The sequence below is a fragment of the Pteropus vampyrus genome, unplaced genomic scaffold (genome assembly GCF_000151845.1).
Source record: "Pteropus vampyrus isolate Shadow unplaced genomic scaffold, Pvam_2.0 Scaffold566, whole genome shotgun sequence".
NCBI classification, from domain to species: domain Eukaryota; kingdom Metazoa; phylum Chordata; class Mammalia; order Chiroptera; family Pteropodidae; genus Pteropus; species Pteropus vampyrus.
The window spans coordinates 946165-973747 of record NW_011889347.1 but is presented as its reverse complement, the minus strand read 5'-3'; the positions used below and the strand labels follow the sequence as shown (position 1 = coordinate 973747).

Here is a 27583-nt window from a genome sequence, read left to right as displayed (position 1 = left end):
AGCACCCAGCAAAGATCTGGGGGCATAATAGATATTTGTTAGTTTGAGTTCTGCCTTTTCTAAGAAACGGCAGCAGAGGTAGGGAACTACTTTTGGTGTCAGAGACTGCTTGGCAGAAAAATGGGAAGAAGGATCTAACTACTTTGGAAGCAGATGGGCTCATTGGGCAACCTATACTTTTTATTCTTAAACTTTGGGAACTAAGAAGAGAGTAGCCTTCTCTGACATCTAGGGGTCCGAGAAAATACTGATGAGTCAATATCTCCTTTCAAAACTCTATCCCGCCACCTGCATTGGCGCATGTTCCTCCAGGAGGTGGGATATCTGGCCTGTACCCACATCCTCTGGGTGTTTCTGCCCACCGATGACACCAAGTGAGACAATGACTTAGTCCTGAAGAAGTGACTCAGATAATGAGATCTTCAGGTAGCATAGAAGGCTGGTAGGGAGTGTGCCTTAGCATGGGCATATCATTCTAGTAGGGCAAGCTGCCTCTTCTACTCATCACAATCAGAAATGTCTTCCGAGAGGAAAGCAAGACATGAAGGCATGTGGTAATCTATACAAATTTTATTTTAATATCAATTTATATGGAAACAAGCAGGTGTCAGCATTATGCAGGCATGGAAAAAAGAGAAAGAAAAAACTCCAGTGATAATCGATCTTGTATTTACATCATTTGGTTTCAACAGGGACATGAAGTTTTACTGTTAGCTTCCTGTGGGAACTCCAGTTTCTGCACCTTCCCCTGCTGCCTCTCAGCATCACGATAGAGCAGGGATTTCTGTGCCTTCAATCGGCAAGCCAGGCACATGAAAATTGACTCCACGTTCTGGCTCTCTTTAGGGTCCTTGGCAGATGTCTCAAACAAGAGCATGTTGTGGGCATCGGCAAATTTCAGGGCTAAGTTGGAGGGCACCTGGATCTGTTCCCTCAAGTCACACTTGTTGCCCACAAGCACTTTTGGGACTAGTGGGGGCACAGCATGCCCATTGCATTCTTGGATCCACATTTTGAGGTTGGTGAAGGATGTCATTTTGGTGACGTCGTAGACAAAGACCACTGCATGCACATTGCGGTAGTAATGCTCAACCATGCTTTTGCGGAAGCGTTCCTGACCTGCTGTGTCCCACACCTGAACCTGTAAGACGCAAAAACCCATATATCAAGTCAGAAAAGGAAACAAGGATAGACAAAACATGGTTCTACGGCATTATAAAACTGAGGTGACAAGCCCTGACACAGGAAGTGGTTCTTTGACAAAGTGGCAGAACAAACTTATCAAAGTATGGAGAGAAGTTTCTTCTGGGGTTATAAAGATTTTTCTTAAGATTTTCAGTTGAAATGTTGAGTTGAAAAATCTTAAGGTTTTTAGTTGAGAAACTGGAATGTAAATTGGTCAACTTTTCTGAGGGCAATTTGGCAATATTATCAGAACCTTAAAAATCTTTAAATCTCTTTGAGCCTATAGTCCCACTTTCAGAAATCTATACAAAAGAAATAACAGAGATGTGTTCAAAATTTTGTACAAAGATCTTAATCACAGTATTATTTATACCTTAAAAAAAAAAAAAAACAGGAAACAACCTAAATGCTTAGTAGGAGAGGAATAGCTGAAATGTATGTATATATCTATATGATGGACTATTATGTAGCCATTAAAAATAATGTTCTCAAAGGATAAATGGTGGAGGAAATGCACACAAAATATAAGTAAGTGAAAGCAGGATAAGAAATTCTTCATATGCTATGGTCCCAATTAATATATGTATATAAAATCATAGACACATGCATAGGAAAGACTAGAAGTATATATACCAGAAAATTAATGATTATTTATGGGCAGTGGGACTATAGGTGATATTTCTTTTATTTATTTATTTTTTTCATATTTTCCAAATTTTCTATTGTAAGCATCTATCACTGTTTGGGGGGTTGTTTTTTTTGCATAACATTTTAAAAAACAAAGTTAGTGTTAAAATCTCACCTTTTACTTCAATTTATTTTAAGTTCATTTCTTTGTTATATAAAAGGTGATTTAACTCATTGGATTTTTCTTCCACATCTCAGCTTTTGGGATAAAGGCCAAATTACAAAAGAAAAAATGCTGATATAAGTAACATATACAAAGACATAACTCCCAAAGGACACTCTGGAGTTGACACACATTCAGCCCAATCTATTTCCCTTTATATATCCAAAGTCTTGGACAAGAAAAAGTCATACTCAGAGTGATAGTCAAAAGGCCCTATATAATTCTCAGTTATCAAAGGAAATTTGATTATGGCTACTAATTGACTACTATGGCTCTTAAAATGAAGTATAGCCTTTATTTGGAGTTAGCAGCTGGTAAGTGTAATCTAGTAAATATAATTGGGTCTCTTTGCTGAGTGAAGACCTTACAGGGCCCCAGAGTCATCATTCTGAACATTGATTTTCATTGTCCTGGCTCTCCTTCATCCTCTCTGTGGGCATGACCACCACATGCCTTGGCACAACTTTCAGATTCACCCATTCTTTCATTTCAATTTTCATGTCTCTAGGCCAGACCCTCCTCTCTTCACTCCTGGACTATAGCGAAGTCTTTTGGATTCTAGATGTCTCTCTGCTCCAGTGCTTCCTGCATAGTACTTTCAAACTAGCCTTCCTAAATCCTTGCTTTTATCAGCAAGGATTTGTCATCTTCCTCATCAGGAAATGATGATAGCCCTCTACATCATATGGCATCAAATGGACAATTTTGTCTGCCATAATTTGACTCCACCCAATCTCATTTAAAATTACTCAGTTATACCTAGCTCATTCCTTTCTTTGTACCTTTGGTCCTGCTAGTTCACCCTTCCCCTACAGAATCAGTTGCCCCCTCATTGACTTACCCAAACCTCACCCAATCTTCAAGGCTCAGCTCATGCCTCCATCTTCTTCCTAAAACCTTTTCCAACTTCTCTTCAAATTCTTTTTTCTTAGAAATTTCTATTGCACTTTGAGTCTATGCCACACCATTTAGAATATATTTATTTGTTCTCTATTTGTTTTATCAGTGCTCTTGGCATCTCTCCAGCTAAACTGTAAGCCATCTTTTTCTGCATCAGATCACTCCTCGTTACGATTGTCAGCATCAGTGTCGTCATCATAATCATCATTATCAAAAAGCAATATTGGCCTGAGCCACCAAAACTACAAGGAGTCTGGCATCCTAGGTATCTGCCAAGGCAATTTCAGAGTGAATAGTTGACTTTGGTTATGCAGAAAAACATAAGTCCTCGAAGACTGATTTGCTTCTACAAGCAGAGACAGGAAAGATGTTCATTTCTTCCACCACTCTGGTGCTCTGAGCAGGAAGAAAGGGAGAGCAGGCCAGGAAAGGAATAAAGGTCAATGGGAAGAGAGGAAGTATAGCACAAGAAAATCATGACCACTTGGCTCCTGGTCCTCATCTCCATCCCAACAGTAGTCCTAACTCTTGCCTCTGAGTAAGGCTGAATCCTTACCAGCCCTCAGGCATTTGGCAGATGCTGTAACACCATGAGCTCAGGACTCTAAAAATACCTGCCACTAACAAGAACACAGGTGGGAGTGTGTGAGGTGTTTGGGGCTGAGTAGGCTGGCTGTTTGGCTTTTCTTTGGCTTCAGAATTGTGTACACCACCCAAGCCACCAGAACTGCAGGGATGGCCCTCTCTGCTGGAGATCAACTTTGCCTTTCCAATATGATAGGGAGCCTTGAAGCTTTTATTTGGAGGTTCAGAATTTAAACTGTAGGCTCTGTTCCCATTCCAGTTCTTTATAAACCCCACCCCAAGTTCTTTGCAACCCTGTATGTGGTGAGAAGTGAGCCAGAAAGCAGGATGCTCACAGCAGAAAATCAGAAGAGCCATCACAAAGGGAGAGCACAGCAGGCAGGCTCACTGGACATACAAAAGACCTCATTTTGTTTTGGGATTTGATGTTTCTATTCTCAGCATCCTCATAAAACCCTGGCCCCTGCTGGACAGTGAAAGCATCTCCTTACCCTTTTGCAGCTGGCACTCCTCTTATCCATTCTTCCCTTCCTATGGGCATTGCATCCACATGGTGGCTGGGGGCGACAACTGCCCCTTAGCCACATTCATGTTCCTCGATCCTCTTTTCTTTCCAAGGGCCAGTGGGGGGTAATAGAGTCAAACTAACTTGGGTGCAAATCTCAACAGAACCACATACTACTAATTAGGTGTCTTTAGGCAAGTTACTTACTCTATCATCAGTGTTCTCTGGAAACTGAGGATAACCACAGCAATCTTGTAGGGATGCTGTGAAGATTAGCATTCATTGTAAGTTCATGGCACAGTGCCTAATACACACTCTTTCTCCCTCTCTGGCCTGAAACCTCTACCATCAAGTCTGGCCCAACGAGTAGTTGAGCAGGCACTGTTGAAATGCAGTAGTGGCTCTGGAATTCAGAAACCTGGGTTCCAGCTCCTCCACTTAGTTGCTAAGCGAATGACTAAACCAATGAAATAACACACGAGAAAGAGCTTTTGCAAAATATAAAGTGCTATGCAAATGTTAGTAGTTGTCATTGTCTCAGAAGGCCCATCAGCCCTGCCCTGGTAGCACTACTCCTAGGACCCATTGATTCTCCTCCTGAAAAGCACAGAAAGCTTGGCTTCCTGACAATGAGATAGAGCCAAGGCAAAAACAGTCTATGGGGAGGGGGAGAAGAGAGGAATGTTAGCAACCTGCCATGTGTGGCTCGGGAGGGGTCCAAAGTGATGGAGATGCTGAAGGAGGGTCAGAGGGCACAGTGTGGGGTCTACCAAAGATTAATCTAGCCTTTTTAAAACATTTTCCTGGGGCTACCACAGCCTGAGCAAGCTTCAGCAAGTCTTCTACCCGCTGCACGTGCTCATAGCTGACACAAGTATTTCTTTTCCCTAGGGAACATATCTGGCATCTTTCTGTAGATGAGGCATGAATGTCCTTTTGTTGGAGGCCAAGTGATCAGCAGAGGAAGAGAAATCTGCAAAACTGGGTGGCACCTGCCCACAGCCAAGGCTGACCTACAGTTTGCCCAGTTGGGTGGGCTGGGGCTGAGGGTGTGCCCAGCCTGTGGAAGGACCAGACTAGGCAAGAGAGGGTGCTTCCATGAGAATTTACAAAGAATGGCTCAAAAATTATTTCCGAGCCTCCCCTCTGATACCTCCTTCATCCCACCTCCCACACACTCCTATTTGGTGTTTTCCAGTGTTTTTAGTCTGAGACAGGCTCAGTATGATTTAGGAGACAGACTCACAGTATTCATTAAGGGAAGCTCCACCCTTCCTTTGGGGATCGGGAGATGCCTCCACCCTTCCTAGGCTGATGTCAGGAAGGACTGCCAGCTTTCCCATATGATGTCTCTCCTCATCTCTATCACAGAATGGACCATGGAACAAGCTCAGAAAAGAGATTTATATGGAAAGAGCGCCAAAAGGGGAATTAGGAGACCTGAGTTGTAGGCCTGGTCTTGTGATCTTGGGAAGTCACTTCCTCTCTCTGAACCTCAGTTTCCTATCTGTAAAATGAGGGTGTCAGATTAAAGATTCTTTAAGGTCTCTTCCATCTTTGAACATTCTCTGATCCTCACACCCAAGTTGAGACAGTCCAGATGCAAAATGTAGCTTTCGGTGGCTATGAAGTTGAAGAGATCCTGGCCTGGCAGAAGAAGTCAGATTTCATTGTCCTCCCAGCTCTTTGACCCTTCCCAGAAGGCCCTTGATAAAATGATTTGATCCCACACCACCCTCCAAAAAAAAAGATGCAAAAAGTAAAACTTAAGTACTCAGCTCAGTGTCTGGGGTGCAGTTGACTTCAAGTGAGACATCTTGAAGTCTCCTGGGTCCTGGGGTTATAACCCTGGACTCTTGGCCTAGAAGAGACCACCAGGCTGGCTGCCCAGTATGCCACCTCCCCCTCCCCCCACCCCCGAGGCCAGATATTGCCCCCTCCAGTAGAGTGCAGTGGTAGAGAGCATGGGCTCTGAATCCAGGGTGAGATCTTGGCCCTATCACAGGGAAAGCACGATAATGAGATGGTGAAGTGTTTAGTTAGGCTCAAGGGTCATAGACTGAAGCTCAGATCCATACGCCTTTAGGCATATTTATTTAAGCTCTCTACTTTGGTCTCCTTATTTATAAAACGGAATGATAATAGTAGTCCTAATTTCACAGGCTGCTGTGAAGATCAAATAAGATAGTGCATGAAAAGTGCCTAGCTTGGGCTCTTTGTTTAATCAAAAACAGAAGTTGTTATTATTATTACCATTGACTCACAGGAGGCTTTTCTTGATGATGTTAACCAGTAAACACTGGATTATAAATGTTGTGATGGGGAGGGAGTGAGGACACATTGAATAGAAAGACCAAATGGGGTTTCAAAGCCCTAGGGATGGCCCTAGTAATTAAGAAAGTAGCCCCAAGTATGCTAAATCAGTCATCCCCCTGCAGGGATTGACCTGTATGCTACCCTGTGATACAGGGAGGCAGCCCAGGAGAGGCCATACCCTACTCTTGGACTGAGAGAAGAGCTCACTGAGCCCTCTCTCCACTCTCCTGTGAGGGCTGGCATTTATAGCCTGACAGCCTTCTGTTGCTGGCTATGGTCTAGGGCTACCTCAGCCTGGCACACTGGACTTTACTCTCTCCCCCAAAGGGAGAAGCTTTTGGCAGTCACCTCCTAGCGTGATTTTGATACTTGTTCCTTGAGAAACTCTAGGCCAGCTGGAGTGTGGGGCCAAATTTTCTATCGAGATCATGTGCTCACTGCCGTGCTCTGCCATCTTCCCATGGACATGCTGGTCTCTCCTGCTGGCTTTGGCCTTAAGGTTGCAGCAGCTTTACAAGAGGCAGGGTCACCATCTCCCCACTCCCACACCCCACCCTGAGTGAGCTCCTTCAGAATCTACTCTCAGAGGGCTCCTTTATGTCACTGGTGTTACAAGGCCCTCTTGAAAATATCATCTTCCCCTAAAAAGCCTGTATTGTGTACTCTTCTGCCTGTGGTGTCCTGTTGAGCTCCATTTTTAGTGAGTTACACTGTTACAGGCTCTGCCCCCTGGGAAAAAGTCTGGAATCTGGAAGAGACCATAAAATCCAGTCTGGCTAAGTACTGGGCTGTTGGAAGGGAGGGAATCTTTTTAAAATTTCCTCGAGGTCATTGGGCAGTAACTTTCTTCCACTCATTTTCACCTCCCATTTTCCACTTTCTAACTTCCTCTTCCCTTCTCCCCCAGACTCTCAAATACTTCCTTTTTCCTCCATGTGAATTTCAGGCGGATTTATTTCCTCTCTCTTAAATCCAAGAGAGAGTCTACAGTCATGTCATCCTGAACGTGCCCAATCTTGTCTGATCTCGGAAGCTAAGCAGGGATGGGCCTGGTTAGTACTTGGATGAGAGATCACCTAGGAATACCAGGTGCTGTAGGCATTAAAAATAAATAATAAATAAATAAATCCAAGAGAGCCATTTGGCTCAATGCAACACTTGATTTTAAACAGGCAATAGAATCAAATTTTAAGGGTCTTGAGGGTTTAAGAGCACATCCATAAGTACATTTCTACTTTGGATTAAAAAAGGCATGCTTTTGAAATTTCAAAATCTTACAACCTTATATTTAAGAAGCTAGACACACTAGAGAAAGTCCTAACCAAGCAAATATCAACATAAAGTCCTGGGAAAGGAGACAGATACCTACTTTGACTTTAAAAAGGAAATGTAGTAATTCCCCCCAAAATGCAAGAAGCAAAAAAGATTACTATTTCAAAACAGCATCCTATATTCCCAACTCTGGGGCTCAGTTGTTCTCGAGAGCCCTCCGTTACCAGCCCATCTTCCTGACACATCTAGTTCCTTGGCCAGGTTTCTGAAGCCCTTTTAAAACACATTCATTTTAATAATCACGGAGTCAGGAGTCTTGCACATTTTACCGTATTTTATCATTCTCCCCAGTTACTTAACCCTTCGTTCCACATCACTCTGTAGATTTGGCCTTGTGGTCATTTGGGCTGCTTGACCAGCAGGAGGGAGGTTTATCTTCGCCAGACAGGATCAGACCATAGGCTCAAGAAAAGGCCAGCTGTGGGTCTAGTAGAGTTGGTCTTTAGTGCCCAGTGACTTTTGAGGTGACTTTCCTGACCTTAACCCTGCCTCACTCTGTTCCCCTGACACATGAAGCTGCTCTTGTCATGTCTTCCCTCCCCCTATGCTCTGTACATTGAAATATTCCTGTCATATCGATTTTCCACCTTTTCTGAACCAAAACTGAGTACAAATGGTCAGACAAGAATATCTGTACTTAGCCTACTTCATAAAACAATGAGATGGTAGGACTAAGACACTTCCCTTGGCCCTCATGTAAGTTGCTCTGCATTTTTACAAAGGCCTGCCAAAGACAATACCAACAGAATGAGTAATGGCATTAGGTACCCCAGACAAATAAAGAAGATATCATTTGAGGGGGACTGTTCCAAAAGAACAAGTTTTGTCTAGAACGAAGGGCTGGCATGTGACCCTGTCTCAATTTCTTTAAAAGGTCTCATGACTTTGTGCCAGAACCACTCAAACTCCACCCTTATTCAAGCTCGGCCCTAATCTTAACCATAAACTGTAATTCTCTATGGATTTCCATCATTTCCTCCCCTTCTAATGCCTTGGAGCTTAACAAAATGGGATTTGGGAGCCTACTGGCAACCAAGAGGTAAAAGAGACCTCAAGATTGCTTTGGGGTCCATCCCACAGACCAGAACTGGGTTCCCTCCTATTTCCCTCTGCCCACAGGTGCCACTGCTCCTGGCTCAAGGTTAGGGATGGGATCACATATGCTTTTTCTGGCAGGAGCTGCCAGGCAGGGGCAGAGGGGATGAATGCACCTAGTCTGGCCCGCCAGGAAGGAAAAAAAAAAAAGGTAAGGTGGGAACTGGGCCCCTGAGAGAGACTAAAGGGGATGAGGAGGTGCCAAGGGTCTTGGGCTCAGCATGGGGCCACACAGTCAAGTACAGGACCATTCACAAACACTAGAGTATGCCTCAGGCAAGGCTCCCTCCCAGAGCCCTCCCTTCCTGAACCTGACCGACTGAATCACCTTGATCTTCTCGCCCTCGATTTCCACAGTCTTCTCCCTGAAGTCCACGCCAATGGTGGCCTCAGTCTTGTCCGGGAATGTCCCCCCGCAGAAACGGAAGGTTAGGCAGGTCTTGCCCACGTTGGAGTCCCCAATCACGATGATTTTGAAGATGCGAATCTGCACGTACTGGTCCAGCGATGAATCAAGCTCCAGGGACGCCAGGCCAGCTGCTGAGGTGGGCTGCAGGCTCCCACGGCCCAGGATGGGCTGCGCCATCTCCCCGGAACCTGACTGTGGCCCCAACCCCCCTCGTGGGCTCCACACAAAGAAAACAGCCACGTTAATGCGATCGAGATGAGCGAGCTTTGTGTGTGCGCGCGCGCGCGCGTGTCCGTGAGTATGTGTCTGTGAGTGTGGGGCCGCGCGTGTGTGTGCACGCGCGCGCAGGGGTGCCTCTCACCCACGTCTACCTTCTCCTCCTCCAATGCACCCTCCCCGCAGCTCCGAGTCACCAATACAAAAGCCAGGCAGGGAGGAGAAATGGAAGAGAGGCTGCAAGCCTTGAGCCTTCTCCTTCTGCCTTTGCCCTTAGACCGGACTTTTGAGCATGCGGCCGCGCCACAACTGTTGCCGTACCTCGGCCTAGACCCTCCCCAGCCTAGACCTCAGGGACACACCGCAGGGAGGAAGCCGACGGAGGAAAGGGGGACTGTAGGGTTGTCCTCCTTTCTCCTCGTTCTCATTAATTTTATAGGTCGCAGGCTCCCCACCTCTACTTTCTCAGAGTGCAAAGGAGTCAGCAGGCCAGGAGCACAGCTGGGAAGGACAAAGAGCTGCACCCTAAGACATCTCTGGAGCACTTCAACCTCGGAGCAACACTACACTACTCGGCGAGGGTGGAGCGCCGGGGGTGGGGGGGAGACACCTCGGTTGGCAGCTGAGCTGTGCCTCCGCGCCTCTCCCAAGCCTGAGGATAAAGGGATGCTCTGTCTTATCGAGGAAGCAGGTGCACTCGTGTGCCCAGAGGAGGAGCCGGGAAGGGCGCTGCCAAGACACGCCGTGAGAGGGGGGAGCCAGAGGACACTGGTATGCGTGTGTTGGGGGAGTTACTGTTTCTGTCATAGCCTTGCCAGATGTGGGGCGGCGGGGGGGTGGGGGTGGGCGAGTGCCAGGCACCAACCTCCTCCCATCACACCACGAGCACCCATCCTCGGAATGTTCAGGAGAGCAGCTTCTATTGGCTGCTGCTGTCAGTTGTGTTTGGCTGGCCAATGGGGAGGGCCTGCTGCGGGAGAGGGCCGTGCAGGGGATAATAGAAGGGGAGAAGCTAGTAGTGGCAGCTCCAGCATAAGGGGACTTTGTTTCCAGGGCTAACCATTCCAGGACCAGGTGTTAGAATCTTGGGACAAGGCATAAACCTCACAGTGTCTTCCATTCCCGAGCCCTCCATATAATCATAACTCCTTCCAGAATGGTGGAATTTCCAAAGGAATTGGAAACCCCTAGGAGGGCTCACCCCTCTGCGACTGAATGTAGAACAAAGTGGTTGGGTCTAATTTGCCAGAAGCTTAAATTATGCTTGGAAGAAGATAAGCGAATAGAACTTTCTTACAGTATTACAGGGCAGCTTCCCAAAGCTTACTAAGCATCACACGTCTTGGTCAAGACCAGTATTATCTTTCCTGAAAGTGATTTGAGGGTTCAGAATCTGTTTGAAATAATTTTACTGAGGTATTATTTACACAGGATAAAGTATCTCATTACTTTTGTTTTTAAGACTTTAAACATCCTTCCACATATTTCATAGGCTAAGGTAATACTGACATATGCCAATAGTACTAACATATGAATTATTTGCTAATGTGAACAAGGTCAGGGGTTCCAGCAGCACAAGTGAGCTGACATCTTATTCATGTGTGAGGCTGACCTACAGAAGAGACAAACATGACTAAATCCATTCTCACTATGAGAAAAACAATTCAGTGCATCAATGATAGATCTGTAAGCAAATTGTAATGCAACTGTTCAGCTAATTCTGAGTTACTCAAAATGGCTGGGGGAAATGGGGTCTTCCAGTTCATAAGCTTTTCAGTTGAGTAAGACATATTTATAGCTAACTCTTTTAGCAAATATGCGGGTCACTCGTTTCTAAAAACCTAAATTATACTATTCAATATTAAAACCATCTCGAGAAGGATCTAATCTTAGTTGGATAATCCAAGGTACAGTGTGAATAGTAATCATCATTGTATAGTATTTTAGTTTTTTGACTGGCTGATATCTAGATAATAGTTCCCAGCATCATTCTCGTCTGTATTTGAAGCTAATGCTCCTGGTGATCACTAGCTACAGAAGAGTAGCTATTAAAAAGGTGGGGAGGTAACTATTAATTAGGCATATCCAATAGGTAGAGTGGAAAGAAGCTTTACTAATTCATATCCCGAATTAATGCTAGCTTTCCGATATAAAAAAATTACATCTACATAATAAGATTAGATGTATGCTTCTAGCAAAAACTCATCACTAAGTCTGAAAGTTCACATATTTGTAAGGTATAAACATTAACTTCTGGAAATGTAGTATCTCGAAATGGTTCCATGCCCTAATAAAAAGTGTTTGTTATCTCTGTGGGATAAGATTTTTGGGAACTTCCACTTATATTTTTGGAGTTAGTTCGATGTGTGTATATTGCTTTTGCAAAAAAAAAGAAATATAATTTTTAATTAAATGGATAAGTATGCTACATCATTGCACCTATTGCAAAAATAAATTTAAAGTGCTGTACAATGCCTTTTCTTTGTTAATTGTGCATTAAATGATTGTCTTTCAAATATACCCAGTTGTTTTCATAGGTGCCTTATCATCACGATTTTGATGGTGTTTTCCAAAGCCTCTTTCACCAACAAATATGATTAACTTTCTTTTACCTCAAACCATAAACCATTATTTTATTGTCGATGCTGTTTTCCCTTGGTGAAAATAATTATATCAAACTTTGCTCAAAAATGAGGCTTATTGTGAGAGACTGTAAAAATGACCATGAATGAGCCAGTTCTCCAGACCCTATCTCTGATACTTGAAGGCAGAAGACATTCTCACAGGCAAACCTTGCCTTCACTTCTTGCAGTCTCTTCTCTTCTTGTGACTTCAAAGCTTCTGGATTTCTCTACCTGCAAGTCCTCCACACCCACGTTCAGGCCTCTGCTGCCTTCTGGATCTATTCATCCCAGCGCAGCCAACTGGGAGGCCCAGAGAGATGCAGCCAAACATGTACTGGTTTCAGTTTATTGAGGCTGAGGCGGCCAGAGCTGAGGGAAGACCAGGTAGCTTGACTCTGGCAGACAGGAGCACCCAGTGGTGACAGCTGTGGCAGCAACCTGGTCTCGCTTCCTTGGGTCGATCTCTCTGGCTGTGGGCAGGTCCCAGGCACCCTGGAGGTTGCTGCAGCTCCAGCTCTCTGAGTTGCCACTGCACACTGCTGCCTGATTAACTTTTCAAAATCAAACCATGTTTATTATTGGCTTTTAGAAATAGCAATAAATATCAATGTCTGTGAGGCCTTTAAAATATTAAATGCAAATAAATTTTACCTTATTGTGGAATTGATATTTTCACTATTTATTCCCCAAAGCAGCCCTAGGTAAAAAGTTATTCATCGCTTGCACTTCTAAACATTATTCTTACTAAGGGAACCCCGGGTCATTTTCACCCAGTAAAGACCGATATCTGGGTTAAACTTCCTAAAACAATGCCTTTGTAATTTCATTCTCTATCCCTGTTCCACTAAAACCCAATAATAATGTCATCATCTACAAGACTGGGGCCACACTCTAGCTAGTTCAAATCTGGCCCCACCGTATTAATCTGTCCTTATTTACTTCCTAGTATGTACTCTCTGCCATTGTGTCTTGAAAATGTACTGGGTTTTGTTTCTTTTATACTTCTAAGCCTTTTAATTTAAAAAGAACTGTGCTTTCTCTAAGATATTTTACAAATATTAGCTCATTTAATCATCATATCAACCCTGAGAGATTGGTAGATGACGAAAGTGAGGCAGTTAAGTGACTTGTCCAAGCGGTAGAGCCAAGTTTCAACCTGGAGCAAACTAGATCCAAAATCAATGGTGTTTAACCACAAAAAACATTACCTTTGGTCCTAGTATATTCACTATCTGAAATATCACTCCTCCTCCTCCACTATTTGAATTTCACTACTCATCCTTCAAGATACAGGCTCAAGTAACACTTCTTGCATGAAGTCCTTGCATAGCATTTCCATCTCATACTCTTGTTCTCTTGCTCTGGCACTACATCAGATATTATTTATTATTCAGAATGACCAGTATATGTCATCTCTCCAATTAGACACTACCACTTCCTATACTTTTCGTATCCCCCAGGACCCCTTTTATAGTATTGTCTACGTGGCAAGTGCTCAATAAATACTTGTCAAATGAATATGTAACCCAAAAGCTGGAAAAAAGCGTATGTTATGTTATGCATACAGCCAAAAACTTATTTCCAATTTAGCTTACATTTGGTAGAATCAAAACACCTATTTACACTACTTCTCTCACGACTCCTCTCACAAGTCCTGCTGAGGATTTCTCTCACAGAAAGTCTAGTAAGCACGAACGCTTTTTGCCAGCACCTGCTGTCAAACACAGAAGCCATAATAAGCAGAAGACTACCCACAGCACCTGGTACAATATCGAGGACTCAGAATTGCACACTATAAAAAGCGATATGGGGAAACAGAGCACGGAATAAATACTCGCCCGGGGAAAAGGGGCTGGGTGGGAAAGTGCCAGCAATTTGTAAAGGACAGATATCCAATCTGAAGCTGGGAAGTCAGGAGCCCCGGCTCAGACCTATGGTAAGACTGGAAGTGGACTCCAGCCAGAGAATCCGGAAGGCTTAGTACTCACTAGCGAGTGGCCCAAAACAAAATTCGGTGCAGGGGCCATGCTTCGTGAGGTACTGTTATCAGTCTCCTCTATCGACACAGCGGCAGCACCCGCCACAACAGCCAGGCAAAATGGCCCCACGGGTACCTCCTTGGACAGCGTTCCGAACTCGCCTAGCGGAACGCACAGTCACCAACCCGTGGAAACTTACAAGCAAGCCGGGTGGCAGACTTTGCAAGCGTGCAGGCAGCTAAGCACATGCGCAGATCTTCTCTCCGTGCGGGCCAATCGCAATGCGGCGCTGAGTACTAAGCCTGCGCAGAAGGCCTCCAGTCGCGCTTCCTTTTCCCTTGCACTAGCAGGCAAGCTTAACTGTCCAATGCCCACCCGGAGCTGGGAGGAGGAGCTTGCGAGGAGTGCGTGTGAAGGGAGCGGGGGCCTGGGGGGGGGACTGGCCGGGGCCCACTGTGTTTGACCCGTCTGTCGGTGCGTGAGAAGAAAGGAAAGAGGTCCAGAGTAGCGGTTGCCGAAATGTTCCGGTGTGGAGGCCTGGCGGCGGGCGCTTTAAAGCAGAAGCTGGCACCCTTGGTGCGGACAGTGTGCGTCCGAGGCCCGAGGCAGAGGAACCGGCTCCCAGGTGACTGACCTATCTCGGGCATAACCCATACCTCGAAGACCAAGGGTCTAGGCTGTATAGGCTCCATTTGCCTCGCAGCTCACCCCGTCCCCCAACCCCCGCTAAAACTTACCACACTCACAATCGCTTGAATTCCGAGTTGGCAGGATACAAACCATGAGTTTTGCAAGCCGTGCTGACCTGACCTTCAAGGGATTTGAACCCAAAAGGCTTGAGGCCTTTTCCTGGGAGGGTTTGCTGTTCAGGGAAAGTATTGTTCAATGCCACCTCCAGGCCACCCCTCGTCTGCCTTTTTAGAGCAATGAGATAGAGTACACTTTGTCATTTACTAATGAGACTTTAAACGGGACATTTAAGCCCCACGTCTTAGTTCCTTATGTAAATGAGGGTATTACCTGCTTTACCTTCCAAACCTCAGATGAGATCCATAGATTTGAGTGCTTGGTGAATGGCCTGTGAAAACAGAAACAGTGCAGCACAGGCAGGAAAGGAGTCAGTCGGTTGTGTCCCAGACAACAGGAGAGCTGACACAGAATTAATTTGAGCTGTCTGGTCAGTGTAATTCTTGGTGGTCTTTAATACTTCAAAGAAACAGTTTGCAGCATGCATCATATTTGCCCCCACCAAGTTGTTTCATCAAATTTTAGAGCTGGAAGGGATTTTGTGGTAAAGTTCTACCAATTCATTTTGTAGATAATAAACCAAGGCACAGAGAGGTGAAATTACTTGCCCAAAGCCACTCCCCCAATTAATGGGTCGAGAAAAGGATAGTTTGCCAGTCTCTATGCCCCTAATCCACTTGCCACAACTCCACACTGCTTCCTAAAGTTTGACCTCAAAAACTTTAAGAATCAATCTGGTTTCTCTTCAGCCCATTGTTCATCAGCTATCTGGATTTATCTGAGCAGATCTTGAGCCTGCTCATTTTCAACCTGCACAACTTCATGAGAGTAAGAAATTATCCACCTTAGGAGATGCGATTTGTTTGTTCGTTTTTTAATCAATAATCTTTGAATGACCACCAGAGGACACTCACATTTTCAATGTCAGAAGTTATTCTTGAGGCCTTTCCAATGTGCAACCACCTTCAGAATATTTTAAAAATATAAAATGGAAAATATTTTCCTTAGATTTTTATGTTTGGAAATGTGCATTTGAACAGTTTTCCCCGTTGCTGTTCCTCAAGAAAATGTTTCCTGATGGGTGTATTAGAAGTAAGTCCTAAGACATATTGTTCTTGGAACTTAATTAGTCTTAGCTTTTAGACTAATACCTCGTTTATGATGTCATCTGTATGGGTTTTGTGCCATGAAATGAGGGTGCTGTATGCAAGTTCCATAAGAAGTTAGAAACTTAGGCAAGCTGAAGGTTTTCATCCACACTGGCCTTTCAAGACTTTGTGTATTTATTTTGCTTAAAACTCACAACTTTTACCAGCATTCTGAAGTCTGACCAAACGTTCTCATCAATTAAATGTGAATTTTCAAAGTTAAATTGATTTATTAGACATTTGAAGGTGGTTGATGATATTAGAACTAGTACTGAAAAATTAGACTCAAAATGTTTTTTTTTTTTCATTGCGTGACTTTGTATGAAGGACACTCACATATAATCTTCTGGAGAATATATGACTTTGTATGAAGGTAGTCTGCCGTAGGATATATTCTAACTTCTTGACATATCTATCCATCTCTTTGTATACACCTATTTTCACCAAAGTACCATCATATGCCTTTAGAAATGTGTGGGGCTGAGGTTACAATTTCAAAAAGAAATGATTCTATCATTTTAAGAATTTATCCTGTTTTGCGGCCGATTACTAATTGCTTTTAATCTGATTTCTTTTTCACATAGTCACATCTACCATATGTTTTTGCATTGGTGGAGAAGAGACATTGTTGATATTCCATTTCCCTCCCCTTATTTTTCTTCCCCCCCCCTCAATTCTTTGCCAGGATGTTAGCAAACTTTAAATCTACCTTGAAACAATCTCATCCACATCTGTCACCATTGTCAGGTTCATTTCCATTATATGTTGCCTTTTGCCTTAAAACTTTTATTGCTACTATTTATTTACCTTATTTGGATGCTCTGTCTCTTTCCAGAAATTATTGAAGGTAATTGATAGTCACCACTTTATGTCTGCATTCAGAACTGAGGAGCAGATAGGTTAGCTAATAGATATTTTCTGTTCTGTAATATTTTATTTGGTCTTCAAACATTGTGCTGCCCATGTGATCAAGGTGATCACCTGAGGATCAAATGTGCAAACATTTTTCTCTATTCGGAATCTTTCTCATCTCCTTAAAAAGGAAACTGAACTCCTTGTGGGCAAGAATCCAGACTTCCTGGACACTGCCAAGTGATGCTGTTTTTTTGTTTGTTTTGTTTTGTTTTTGAGGCCTAGAAGACGAGCCTTACCTCACTCTTTTCTGTTGAGGCAAAGCTTTCCAGAAGAAAATCTTTAGCAAGTCAGCTTTTTCTGCAACCAGTTAATATGTTATATTTTCTAATATTTTAAGAGAGTTGCTGCATATTGTAACTTTCTTCTAGAACATGTTTCCAAAGTTGCCTGATCATATAAATCCAATGGAGGGCCCACCCAAACCTACTGAGTGCGAATCTCCAGGAGAGTGGCCTGGGAATGAATACACACATGCACACACACACACACACACACACACACACACACACACGTGTATATACACACATACACATACGTACACACATACATATATATTTTTAACAATTTTTAATTTTTCAATTATAGTTGGCATGCAATATTAGTGTCAAGTGTACAACAATGATTAGACATTTATATAACTTACGAAGTGATCACCCTGATAAATCTGACACCATACAGTTATTACATTATTGACTATGTTCCTTATGCTATACTTTACATCCCCATGACTATTTTGTAACTACCAGTTTTTACTTCTTAGTCCCTTCCTTATTTTCACCCATCCCCCTAAAACTCCTGCCATCCGACAACCCTCAAAATGTCATCGGTATCTATGAGTTTGTTTCTGTTTTATTTATTTTGTTCTCTAGATTCCACATGTGACTGAAATCATATGGCCTTTGTCTTTCTCTGCCTGACTTATTCCACTCAGTACAGTGCCCTCTAGATCCATCCATGTTGTTGCAGTTGCAGATGGCAAGATTTCTTTCATTCATTCATTCATTCATTCACTTATTTATTTTTATGCTTGAGTACTATTCCATTGTATATATGTACCACCTTTTCTTTATCCATTCATCCATTGATGGCCACCCAGATTGCCTCCATATCTTGGCTATTGCAGATAATGCTGCAATGAGCATATGGATGCACATGTCCCTTCAAAGTAGTATTTTGGGTTTCTTCAGATAAATTCCCAGAAGTGAGATTACTTGACCCTTCTTTGTCTGTTGTTATAGCCTTTTTTCTAAAGTCTGTTTTGTCTCGTATAAGTATTGCTACCGCAGATTTTTTTTTTCATTTCCATTTTCATGAAATATCTTTTTCTTTCCCTTTACTTTCCAGTCTGTGTTTGTCTTTTGATCTGAAGTGAGTCTCTTGTAGGCAGCATATGTAAGGTCTTGTTTTCTTATCCATTTAGCCACTCTATTTTATTTAAAGTACTTGTTGATAGGTCTGTAGTTATTGCCATTTTATTATTCATATTTTTGATACATATTTTTTTTCTTCTTAAAAAAGTCCCTCCAACATTTCCTGTAATGCTGGCTTGGCGGTGATGAACGCCTTTAGCTTTTCCTTGTCTGAGAGGCTCTTTATCCATCCTTCGATTTTAAATGATAGCTTTGCTGGGTAGAGTAATCTTGGTTGTAGATCTTACCTTTTTATCACTTTAAATATTTTGTGCCAAGCCCTTCTGCGTGCAAAGTTTCTGTTGAGAAATCAGCTGACAGTCTTATGGAGCTCCATTGTAGGTAACGAATTGCTTTTCACTTGCTGCTTTTAAGATTCTTTCTTTGTCTTTAACCTTTGGCATTTTAATTATGATGTTTCTTGGTGTGGGCCTCTTTGGGTTCATCTTGTTTGCGGCTCTCTGAGCTTCCTGGGATTGTATGTCTATTTTCTTTACCAAGTGAGGGGAGTTTTCCATCATATTTTCAATAGATTTTCAATTTCTTGCTCACTCTCTTCGCCTTCTGGTACCCCTGTGATATGAATGTTGATATGCTTGATATTGTCCCAGAGGCCCCTTAATTGGTCTTTTTTGGGGGATCTTTTTTCTTCTTGCTCTTCTGGTCGGGTGTCCTCTGCTACCCCATCCTCTAAATCACTGATTCAGTCCTCCGCTTCATCCAATCTGTTGATGCCCTCTAATGTACTCTTCATTTCAGATATCATGTTCACCATTTCTGACTGGTTCTCTTTTATATTTTCCATCTCCATTTTCACGTTTTCTCTCCCTTTGTTAAAGTTCTCACTAAGTTCATCTATTCTTCCTCTAAGTTCATTGAGCATCCTTATAACCAGTGTTTGAACTCTGCATCTGACATATTGCTTGTCTATATTTTGTTTAGTTCTTTTTCTGGAGCTTAATTCTGTCCTTTCATGTGGGACATGTTTCTTTGTCTCCCCATTTTGGCTGCCTCCTCGAGTTTGTTCTGTGTAGTAGGTAGGGTTCCAAAGTCTCCTGGTCTTAGTAGAGTGGCTTTGTGTAGTAAGTGTACTGTGAGACCAAGTGACATAGTCTTCCATGGTCATCTGATCCGGGTGCTCCAGATGTGTTTTTTTGTGTGGATTGTATGTGTCCTCTTGTTGTTGTTGAGCCTTGGTTGCTGTTTGCACGTAGATGGGAGGATTGACTCTTGGGCCGATTAGTTGTGAGGACTGGCTGTTGAGGGGCCAACCCTATGGAGCAGGATTCACTTGAGCAGGGCTCTGGTGCCTGTCCATTCTTCCCTTCATGTATATCCTCAGATGCAGCCTTGGGTGGCGCTCCAGCTCTAGTTAAAGTAGACCACTTAGTATGCTGGCCCCAGGGCCTCCTGGAAGGGGCCCAGCTGCAGGCCAAGTTCACCCACAGCCTGTACACTTCTGTAGCCACCTGGTAAGAGTCACCAAACAATCTGCAGATGGTTACCACCCGTGCTGGGCTTAGAGGTGTCTTGAATGGCCAAGCCAGGAACTGAGGCTGGCTGCCACTAGCGATGGGCTTGGGGCTGCTCAGCAAGAGGTATGGGGCACACCAAGACCAGATTCTGTTTCTATGGGTTTTGTGAGCCTTTAAGAGTCCACAGCATGAGCCAAGATAGGCCATTTGTATGGAATAAAAACAGGGGAGGCAGCTTGGGTAGGCCTGCTATTTGGAGATGCGGGGTCTCAGGGAATCACCTGGGCAAGGTGACCAGTGTTATCCAGGTTGATGGAAACTCAGATATGGCGGCTACCTGCATCAACATGCCAGGAGTGGGGAGGGCTCAACAAAGGAACAATGGATTCTGCTAACACTTCTGTCCAGGAGAAAGCTAGCCGCCCCACCCCAGCCCTCACTGTGAAACCAGACAACTCAGTTCCAACCCATATGTCCCTGGCACTCCTTGAGTGATGCCCCAGCGCTGGAGCTCAGAGTGAGTGAGTCCGACAGTGGTTAAGTCCACGTGCGGGCTTTAAGAGGAATGTCTGCGATTCCCTCGGCCTTCCATCTCGCTCAGCCACCACCTCTGCTGGTTTTCACAGCCAGAAGTTGTAGGGACTTCTCTTCCCGGCACTGGAACCCTGGGCTGGGGAGCTAGGTATGGAGCTAGAACCCCTTGCTCCTCTGGGGTAGAGAGGGGTTTTGCAGCCAAGGTAACCCTCCTGATTCTTGACCGCCACACGCTGTTGTGGAAACAGCCCATTCCTCATCTCCGCCCCTCCTATCAATCTCAAGGTGGCCTTTTATCTTTGTCCCCAGTTGTAGGACTTATGTTCAGCTAGACTTCAGGTGACTCTCAATGATGGTTGTTCTGTAGTTTTGTTGTAATTCTGATGTGTTCGTGAGAGGAAGTGAGCACAGCATCTACCTTCTACACCATCTTGACCGGAATCTGAGAATTTTAACAAGCCTTTCAATGTAATGCATTATGATCAGTCAAGTTGGGGCTACTGTTTTGAATGAATAATGACTCTTTTCTTCTGTTCCACTGACATAAGGATTAATAAATCAGACTGAGTGACCTTGAGTCTCTTATGATTTGTATCAAGCACATTTTCTGATATTCAGAATAATGTCAGTCATTTTTCCTTCCTAAACTATATACTACCTAAGTACATGAATTATGTCCTATTTGTTTTTGTGTCCTTAGCACTTTATACAGTCTCTGGCACATAGTAAATTCTCAGTGACTGAGCCCAAATACAGTAAAGGACTTAACTTTGCAGAATAGTTAAATTTCTTTCTTTTTTTGGTCATGTAAATTATTTTTCCTTTGGTGACTTTTTTTCAGAGCGGTTCATACTCTACTATAGTTGTTACTGTTCTGGTTCTTCTAAACTTCCAGCCGTGGTTGAGGCTAAAAAAAAAAAAAAAAAAGGCTGATTAAATAGTTGTTGGATTCCTTATAAAGAGGCCCCTCCTTACAGTGAACAAATTATCTAGGCTTGTCCTTTCCTGTGTTTTATCCATGTCAGAAAAATCGATTTGACATTCAGACGCCAAGACTCAAGAGCATATAGACCTCTTAACCATTTGAGATTCTTAGGTGCTTCAATTGTATGGCACCTTTCTAGGAAATGCTTTCTGGAGTTATGGAAAAACAGGAGATTATAAAATATACAGAAATGAACTTGGTGATGATTTGGTTACTATTCTCATGCTAGTCTGTGGTATTAGAGATTACTGACTTATTATTAAGCAACTTGAAATAAATGGGATCTGGTTAAAACTTCATTGCAAAGAATTCTTCAAAATGTTCAGTCCTTATCACTAGAATTGGGAAGAATTTCTAGTCCTTCATTAATTCAACAAACATTTATTGAGCAAACACCTACATGTTAGGCACTGTTCTGTGTAACAATTCAAGAAATGAATCCTTGCACAGTATAGTAAATATATGCAACAATATTGTATTATAATCATCAGACTTGTCCAGAGACTAGATCTTAATTATTCCAACCACTAAAAGTAAATGGTAATGCGACATGATAGAGATACCAATTATTGCTAAAATTACAATCATATTATAATATATAAATGTATCAAATAAAAAAGAATTGAATCCTAAGTATGAGAAAGTATTACCTCCATGTGTGGTCTGACTACAGAAAATCTAAAACAAGTAGACTGGTGCAATAATGAGAAGTCAAGGAGTAAGTTGACTTTCTTATGTTAGTAAGACAAGTGAGAAGGCATGTTTCGGTTGTGATTTAAAATTTCCTAAAATTTTGAAGCTCCTGGGTTTGAGAGAGGTATAGGAGTGATTTTATGGGTAATAGAAAATTGGTGGGAAATATCAACATCCATACAATATTTATCACCTTTTACAAAATTAAAGTCACTTTGTGGGTATATAAAACGTTGGTTTATTAATGATAATAGTGTTGTATTACATTTCTTTTCAGGCAGTAGTTTAAATGTTAACCAATTTACTTTTTTTAAAAATCTATTTACTTTTAAATGTTTTTTTTGGGGGGGAAGGGGCATATTGAGGCAAAAACTGCTGAACTTTCCCAAATCTATACTCTTAGTTTTATCAGTTTGTAAAAAGCAAGCAAAAACAAAATAAACACATTAGTATTATATTAAAATAAAGTTACAATTTCTGGATTTAGGATCTTCTAGAGGGATAAACAATTAAAAAAAAAACATTTCAGTAAGCAAACTTGGAGTGGAGTGGAGAACAAAACAGATTTCATTGAACTGAACTTAACCATGTAAAACTTTTTCTACCCAGTTTCATTTTTTGAGTTCTGAGAGTTGTCATTTTCTACTTCTGATGTTTCATCATTTTTATGGACTTCTGAAAATCAAAAGCTTGTGCAGATTGAAGTAAGCTTCTCTACCCTTGCACATGTTTTTTATTTTCATGATTTGTTATTTCCAAATATAAACCATTTTATTTCACATGGTGATGAAGGATTCTAAAGCAGGTAAGAAATAAAAAACAGTAAAGAAAAAATACATTTTTAGTTTTAAGAGTATAGGTCCATAGTTTCTTACCTATAATTCAGAAATCAAACTAGACTAAAACTCAAGTTTTTATAATTCATTTGCCAGTAAAACCTGACCTGAACTGGAGAGAAGCTACTTGAAATCTTTTATTCATCATACTCAGTGCGAATGGTCATAGAAACATAAATGTGTGTGACTGTGGGTTGTTGGGTGTTACTTACTATATGGTATATGCACTATATACCTAAGACCAAATAATTCTAACTTCTGGAATACGCATGTTCCCAAGGATTTCAGGTAAGAGACTGGATATCTGTATTGGATTTGTTTTTACCCCTCTGTGCCCTGACATTGTAAAAGCAAGGGGGAAAGCTCCCTGTTTCTGATCTCCATAAGTACATATGGAATGCTACTACCAGTGCCTATTCTGTTTATCTTTTAAAGCTGGTTCAGACCAGGAACATATCAACCTGCCTCTATACCAGTGGTTCTTAAAGTACAGACCAGCAGCATCACCTAGATGCTTATGAGAAAGGCAAATTTGTGAGCCCCCATCCCAAATCTCCTAACTCAGAAACTCTGGGGGTGGCTATCTGTGCTTTAAGAAACTCTCCGTGGATTCTGATGAAAGTTTTAGAAATACTGCTCTACCTCAGGATAGCAAACTACAGCCCACAGGCCAAACTCACATGATTTTGTAGGCCTCTCGAGCTAAGATATTTTTACATTTTTTAAATGGCTGAAAAATAATAAAAAGTAGATTATTTTGTGACACATGAAAATTGTTTAAAGTTCACATTTTAGTGTCTATAAATAGAGTTTTATTGAAACACAATCACATCGATTCATTTATACATTGTCTATGGCTGCTTTTGCAAAACATGCAGCAGAGACCGTATGGCCCATGAAGCTGAAAATATTTACTATCTGGTCCTTTACAGAGAAAGCGTGTGAACTCCTGCTCTAAGTCAATAGTTAACACAGAGATTGTCACAAACAGAAGGTTCTGATGTCAGCATCCTCCTGGAGAAAGAAATCTAGGAAACTTACATTTCCGTGTGTAAGAGTTGTTATGATTATTGCATAGCTTCACAGAGTTTTATATTGACATAATCTTTGTATTATTTTGGAGGACTAAGCCAAGTAGTTGGTAGATATTTTAAATTTTGTTGTTCTAAAAAATACTTCATAGTCCAGAATTCTTCATTTCTTTGGGAGAGATATATATTCACTTAAACTTTATTTTTCTGATTTTCTTCTGAGCTTTAACATTTCCGTCTTCCAAGACATAGTACCTTTCACGCAAGACTGAACTGTGTCCTGGTTAGATTGTGTGGCAAGGTTTTATCATTTTGTGCAAAGTTTAAGCCAACTGTTTAAATTACTCCTTAAGTGGTTGTTATAATGTCCCAGGTAGTTTGTAGTTAACTTTTTTATATCTGTTCTGTCATCTCTCTGTGTTTACTTCATTTATAGTGAAGAAGTGAAGAGAGTATTTGATAACTGCGCATATGTTTTTCATTATCTTTTCTTGAAGCTATAAATTTCCTGCATGAGTAGCATTAAACTGTTTTCTTAAAAAGTCTAACCACTTTAAGAGTGTACATTCTAATATCTGTTGTATTTGTGTGTACAGTTTCGATGATTCTTTTCTTGGTCATTTAACAGTGAACGTCATGCAGCCCAGTGGGCAGTAAGTCTTGACTTATACAATGCATTGATATTTAGTCATAAACATGTATTAACTATTTTATTTTTGTATGTGTGTGTCTTAATAAATTGTGTTCCTTAGGCAACTTGTTCCAGCGATGGCATGTTCCTGTAGAACTCCAGATGACAAGACAAATGGCTAGCCCTGGTTCATCAGGGGGCAAAATCGATAATTCTGTGTTAGTCCTTTTTGTGGGCTTATCAACAATAGGTGCTGGTGCATATGTAAGTAGAAAAGCAGTTTGTATAAAGAAGCTGCCAAACAGCTCCCATTAATAGACTCAATACTACTCTGCTTTAAAACTTTTGCAACTAATTCCCTTTTCTCCTTTTGGAAAAATATCCAATAAGTTCTTTAACATGCCTACTGCCTAATATCTATGAGAGCCGATTTGGGAATGACTGAAACTTAATCTCATGTTGATTATCTTTGCTCTTTTCACTTGTCTCTTTACTCTTTACTTGAAAGCCACTGTGTTTTCTTAGGTTTGACCAATTACCAAAAAATTGTACCTTTTCTCTTGAATATGACACACTAACCTGTGAATAGGCCAAAATTTATTGCAGCTCCTTAGCACAATATTTGATTTTGACCCATTTGTCAAATATTTTATTTTCCCTAGGTTGAGATAGACATTAAAAACAAAAACAACAGTTTTCAATCCAAAATATTAAATGTTCCTAAAAGGAAAACTATTCTTGAATCTCACCCAAAGACTAAATTATAAAAGTTGGCCTAGTATCTCTAATTTTAGAATGGAGTTTGCGTGAAGTGAGGAAATGTGCTTTTAACTGCTATGTAGTAATAGCACAATTATATCTCCTTAAGTGAACCCTGATCAGCTTAGTTGGTCACAGAGGAATTATTTTGTATGCATTTGTTTTAACTTGGCAGGGTTTACTGTGACTAAGCAGATCAGTCCAAAGTTGGATCATGTAAGGTTGAGGAACCAACTTAGATAACACATAGCAACACCCTTGATGAAGAAATCTGTTTTACTTACTAAGAGCAAATGGTTGAACACCATTTTAATTTTAGTTCTTTCTACATTGGTAAGACAGTGAAATTATTGTTGTCAATCACTAGGTTAAAATAAACATGAAAATTATTTGAAGTTATCTAAATTGTCATTCCCTGACCAGACTCCCACATGCACAAGTAAAGTAGATAGCTCTTGCCAATTATGAGTCATATCAGAGTAAAAAATAGGTGAGCTCTGTCAGAGAATAGACTTTGAGGAAATATACATTCTTCTCCAATCCTGGAGCAGCATTTTAAAAAAATTTTTTAGCACAGGGTAACCAAACATGCATCCCCGCCTTTGTGTTGAATGTTTCTACATTAATACTTAGTGCTTTTTAAAATTTCCTTTTGTTTCTTTCTTGGCCTTATCTTTATCTACAGTTGTGCAGTGTCATCACCTAGGATACCCTTCTAGATCACTAGCGTCTACAGGTGCTTCTGGGAAAGATGGCAGCAGACTAGTATACTTCTTAATTGTAGGAGCAACAGTCACTGGGGCAGGAGTTTATTATGTAAGATGCTTACACTAAATTATATTTTGGGGTAGGGTGGGTGAGACCATGGCACTAATGAAAACTTGATCCATTAGAGTACAATGAAGTATTCACAGCATGTGTTTTCTGAGTATTTAATAAAGGGACATTGTCAGTTACTAGGGAGTCCTTAAATCTCATTTTTCCAACTGCTGAAGTCTTACCGGATATATCTAAAACCATACATTTAATGATGATAAATCCTCATCATCAACCCTTTCTTTAAAATTTTTGCCAATTCCATAATTGTTTTTTATGATGCTAACTTATATTGTGCTTTAGTGCTGCATACCTAACAAGACAGTCTCAAAGAGTAAATGTTGAATAAACAAATAAAGATAACTTGAACACCATTCATTTTGAATCATTTGAGGTAAAATGTAATTTTTGTGTTTTATGGGAAACAACTCTACTATTATTGTGAAAAAGCATTTTATTGAATACTTCTGAGGAGGTCCAAAAAGTCAGAAATTGCAATATTCTCCTCACACACCCCCAGCCTCTATTTCAAAATGAACTCATTTGGCACTGTCCCTTTCGTAATATCTTATTTGGTCAAACTAGTGGCTGAAGTGGTATAAGCTAACACATTTCTGTAGATTGCTTTCTTAAATGCCTCTCGTTTATAATTCAGATACCATCCTCTGAGTCTTAACTTTTCTCATTTCATAACTTTCTTTACTTTTCCCATCAGTTCCATCTTATTCATTCAAAAATTGATTTAAAATGTTTGCATCTGATATTTTTGTAACAGTTTAAACCTATTAAACCTTTGGCTTATGTTACTGTACCAGAGTTGAATGGCCTCCACAGAGCTGACCACAACAAATCTTTTGATGCCAGGCACCAAAGATAGGGCCAGTCACTGTTGCTTTCTCCTGCCTTAGAAATATCTGAGTCTACGGCCATGCCACCCTGAACGAGCCCAATCTCGCCTGATCTCGGAAGCTAAGCAGGGTTGGGCCTGGTTAGTACTGGATGGGAGACCACCTAGGAAGACCAGGTGCTGTAGGCATAAAAAAATTTAAAAAATAAGGGATTGTAAGCTGACAAGGTCCTTGCAATCTGTAAGGTCAACCAAGGGTTGCCTCGCCTAAAAAAAAAGAAAAGAAAAAAAGAAATATTTATGAATCACAAGTTTCTCTCAGGCCATTCAGTTAAATACCTCATTGCCTTCTGTGTTTATCCAACACTGGTAATAATAAAGCTACTATATTGTAGTGGTTTTAGGTTAAATGATAAGCTTTTGTCTACCTACAGCTGTTACCAAACTATTTTCTATAGTTTTATACTAGGTTTTTAAATCATTTAAAATGTAATCTGAGGTGGCTTAATTTTTTTTTCTCTGAAATTGGTATTAGTCTAAAGAGAACTGTTAACTTAAAATCAGACTTCAGATTCAATGAGCTATGGCTCTAAGTTGTTTAGCATTTGTATTAATCTGCTCTAGCTACCATAACGAAATATTACAGACTGGGTGGCTTAAACGACAGAAATATATTCCCTCACAGTCAGAATGCTGGAAGTCCAGGATCAGGGTGCCAGTATGGTCAGATTCTGATGAGAATACTCTTCATACTCTTGGCT

The 27583-nt window shown here is 41.5% G+C and overlaps 2 protein-coding genes, 2 long non-coding RNA genes and 2 pseudogenes across 7 annotated transcripts in view; 3 read left to right on the top strand and 3 right to left on the bottom strand.

The window, feature by feature from the left end:
• Positions 1-555: 555 nt before the first annotated feature.
• RAB33A (RAB33A, member RAS oncogene family) lies at positions 556-9906 on the bottom strand. Its single transcript, XM_011384223.2, has 2 exons — positions 9097-9906; positions 556-1141 (listed from the first exon to the last, which is right to left on the bottom strand). Exons 1-2 carry the CDS (start codon positions 9352-9354, stop codon positions 686-688), a joined length of 714 nt encoding a protein of 237 aa, XP_011382525.1. The 5' UTR covers positions 9355-9906; the 3' UTR covers positions 556-685.
• LOC111733441 lies at positions 7324-7442 on the top strand (annotated as a pseudogene).
• Positions 9907-10785: 879 nt separating the features above from the next.
• On the bottom strand, positions 10786-14230 carry LOC105308315. 2 transcript variants are annotated; one of them, XR_897287.2, is made up of 3 exons: positions 14006-14230; positions 13613-13731; positions 10786-12568 (listed from the first exon to the last, which is right to left on the bottom strand). It is a non-coding gene; the product is annotated as an uncharacterized LOC105308315 (long non-coding RNA). The 2 variants fall into 2 exon arrangements; XR_002777990.1 differs by lacking the exon at positions 13613-13731.
• A 46-nt stretch (positions 14231-14276) lies between these two features.
• Positions 14277-27583, top strand: part of AIFM1 (apoptosis inducing factor mitochondria associated 1) — a 32223-nt gene continuing 18916 nt past the window's right edge. The window contains exons 1-2 of one of the 2 annotated variants that reach the window (XM_011384221.1): positions 14277-14621; positions 24522-24664. In XM_011384221.1, the coding sequence (XP_011382523.1) occupies positions 14516-14621; positions 24522-24664 (249 nt within the window). In that variant the 5' untranslated portion in view covers positions 14277-14515. Of the gene's footprint in view, positions 14622-24521; positions 24665-25850; positions 25976-27583 lie in introns of those variants that run through there. The other variant, XM_011384222.2, reaches the window with a different exon arrangement.
• LOC111733423 overlaps positions 20154-27583 on the bottom strand; it is a 42193-nt gene continuing 34763 nt past the window's right edge. For both annotated transcript variants that reach the window (XR_002777987.1, XR_002777989.1), the window contains one exon: positions 20154-21131. This is a non-coding gene — a long non-coding RNA (uncharacterized LOC111733423). The remainder of the gene's footprint in view (positions 21132-27583) is intronic.
• Positions 26894-27011, top strand: LOC111733440 (annotated as a pseudogene).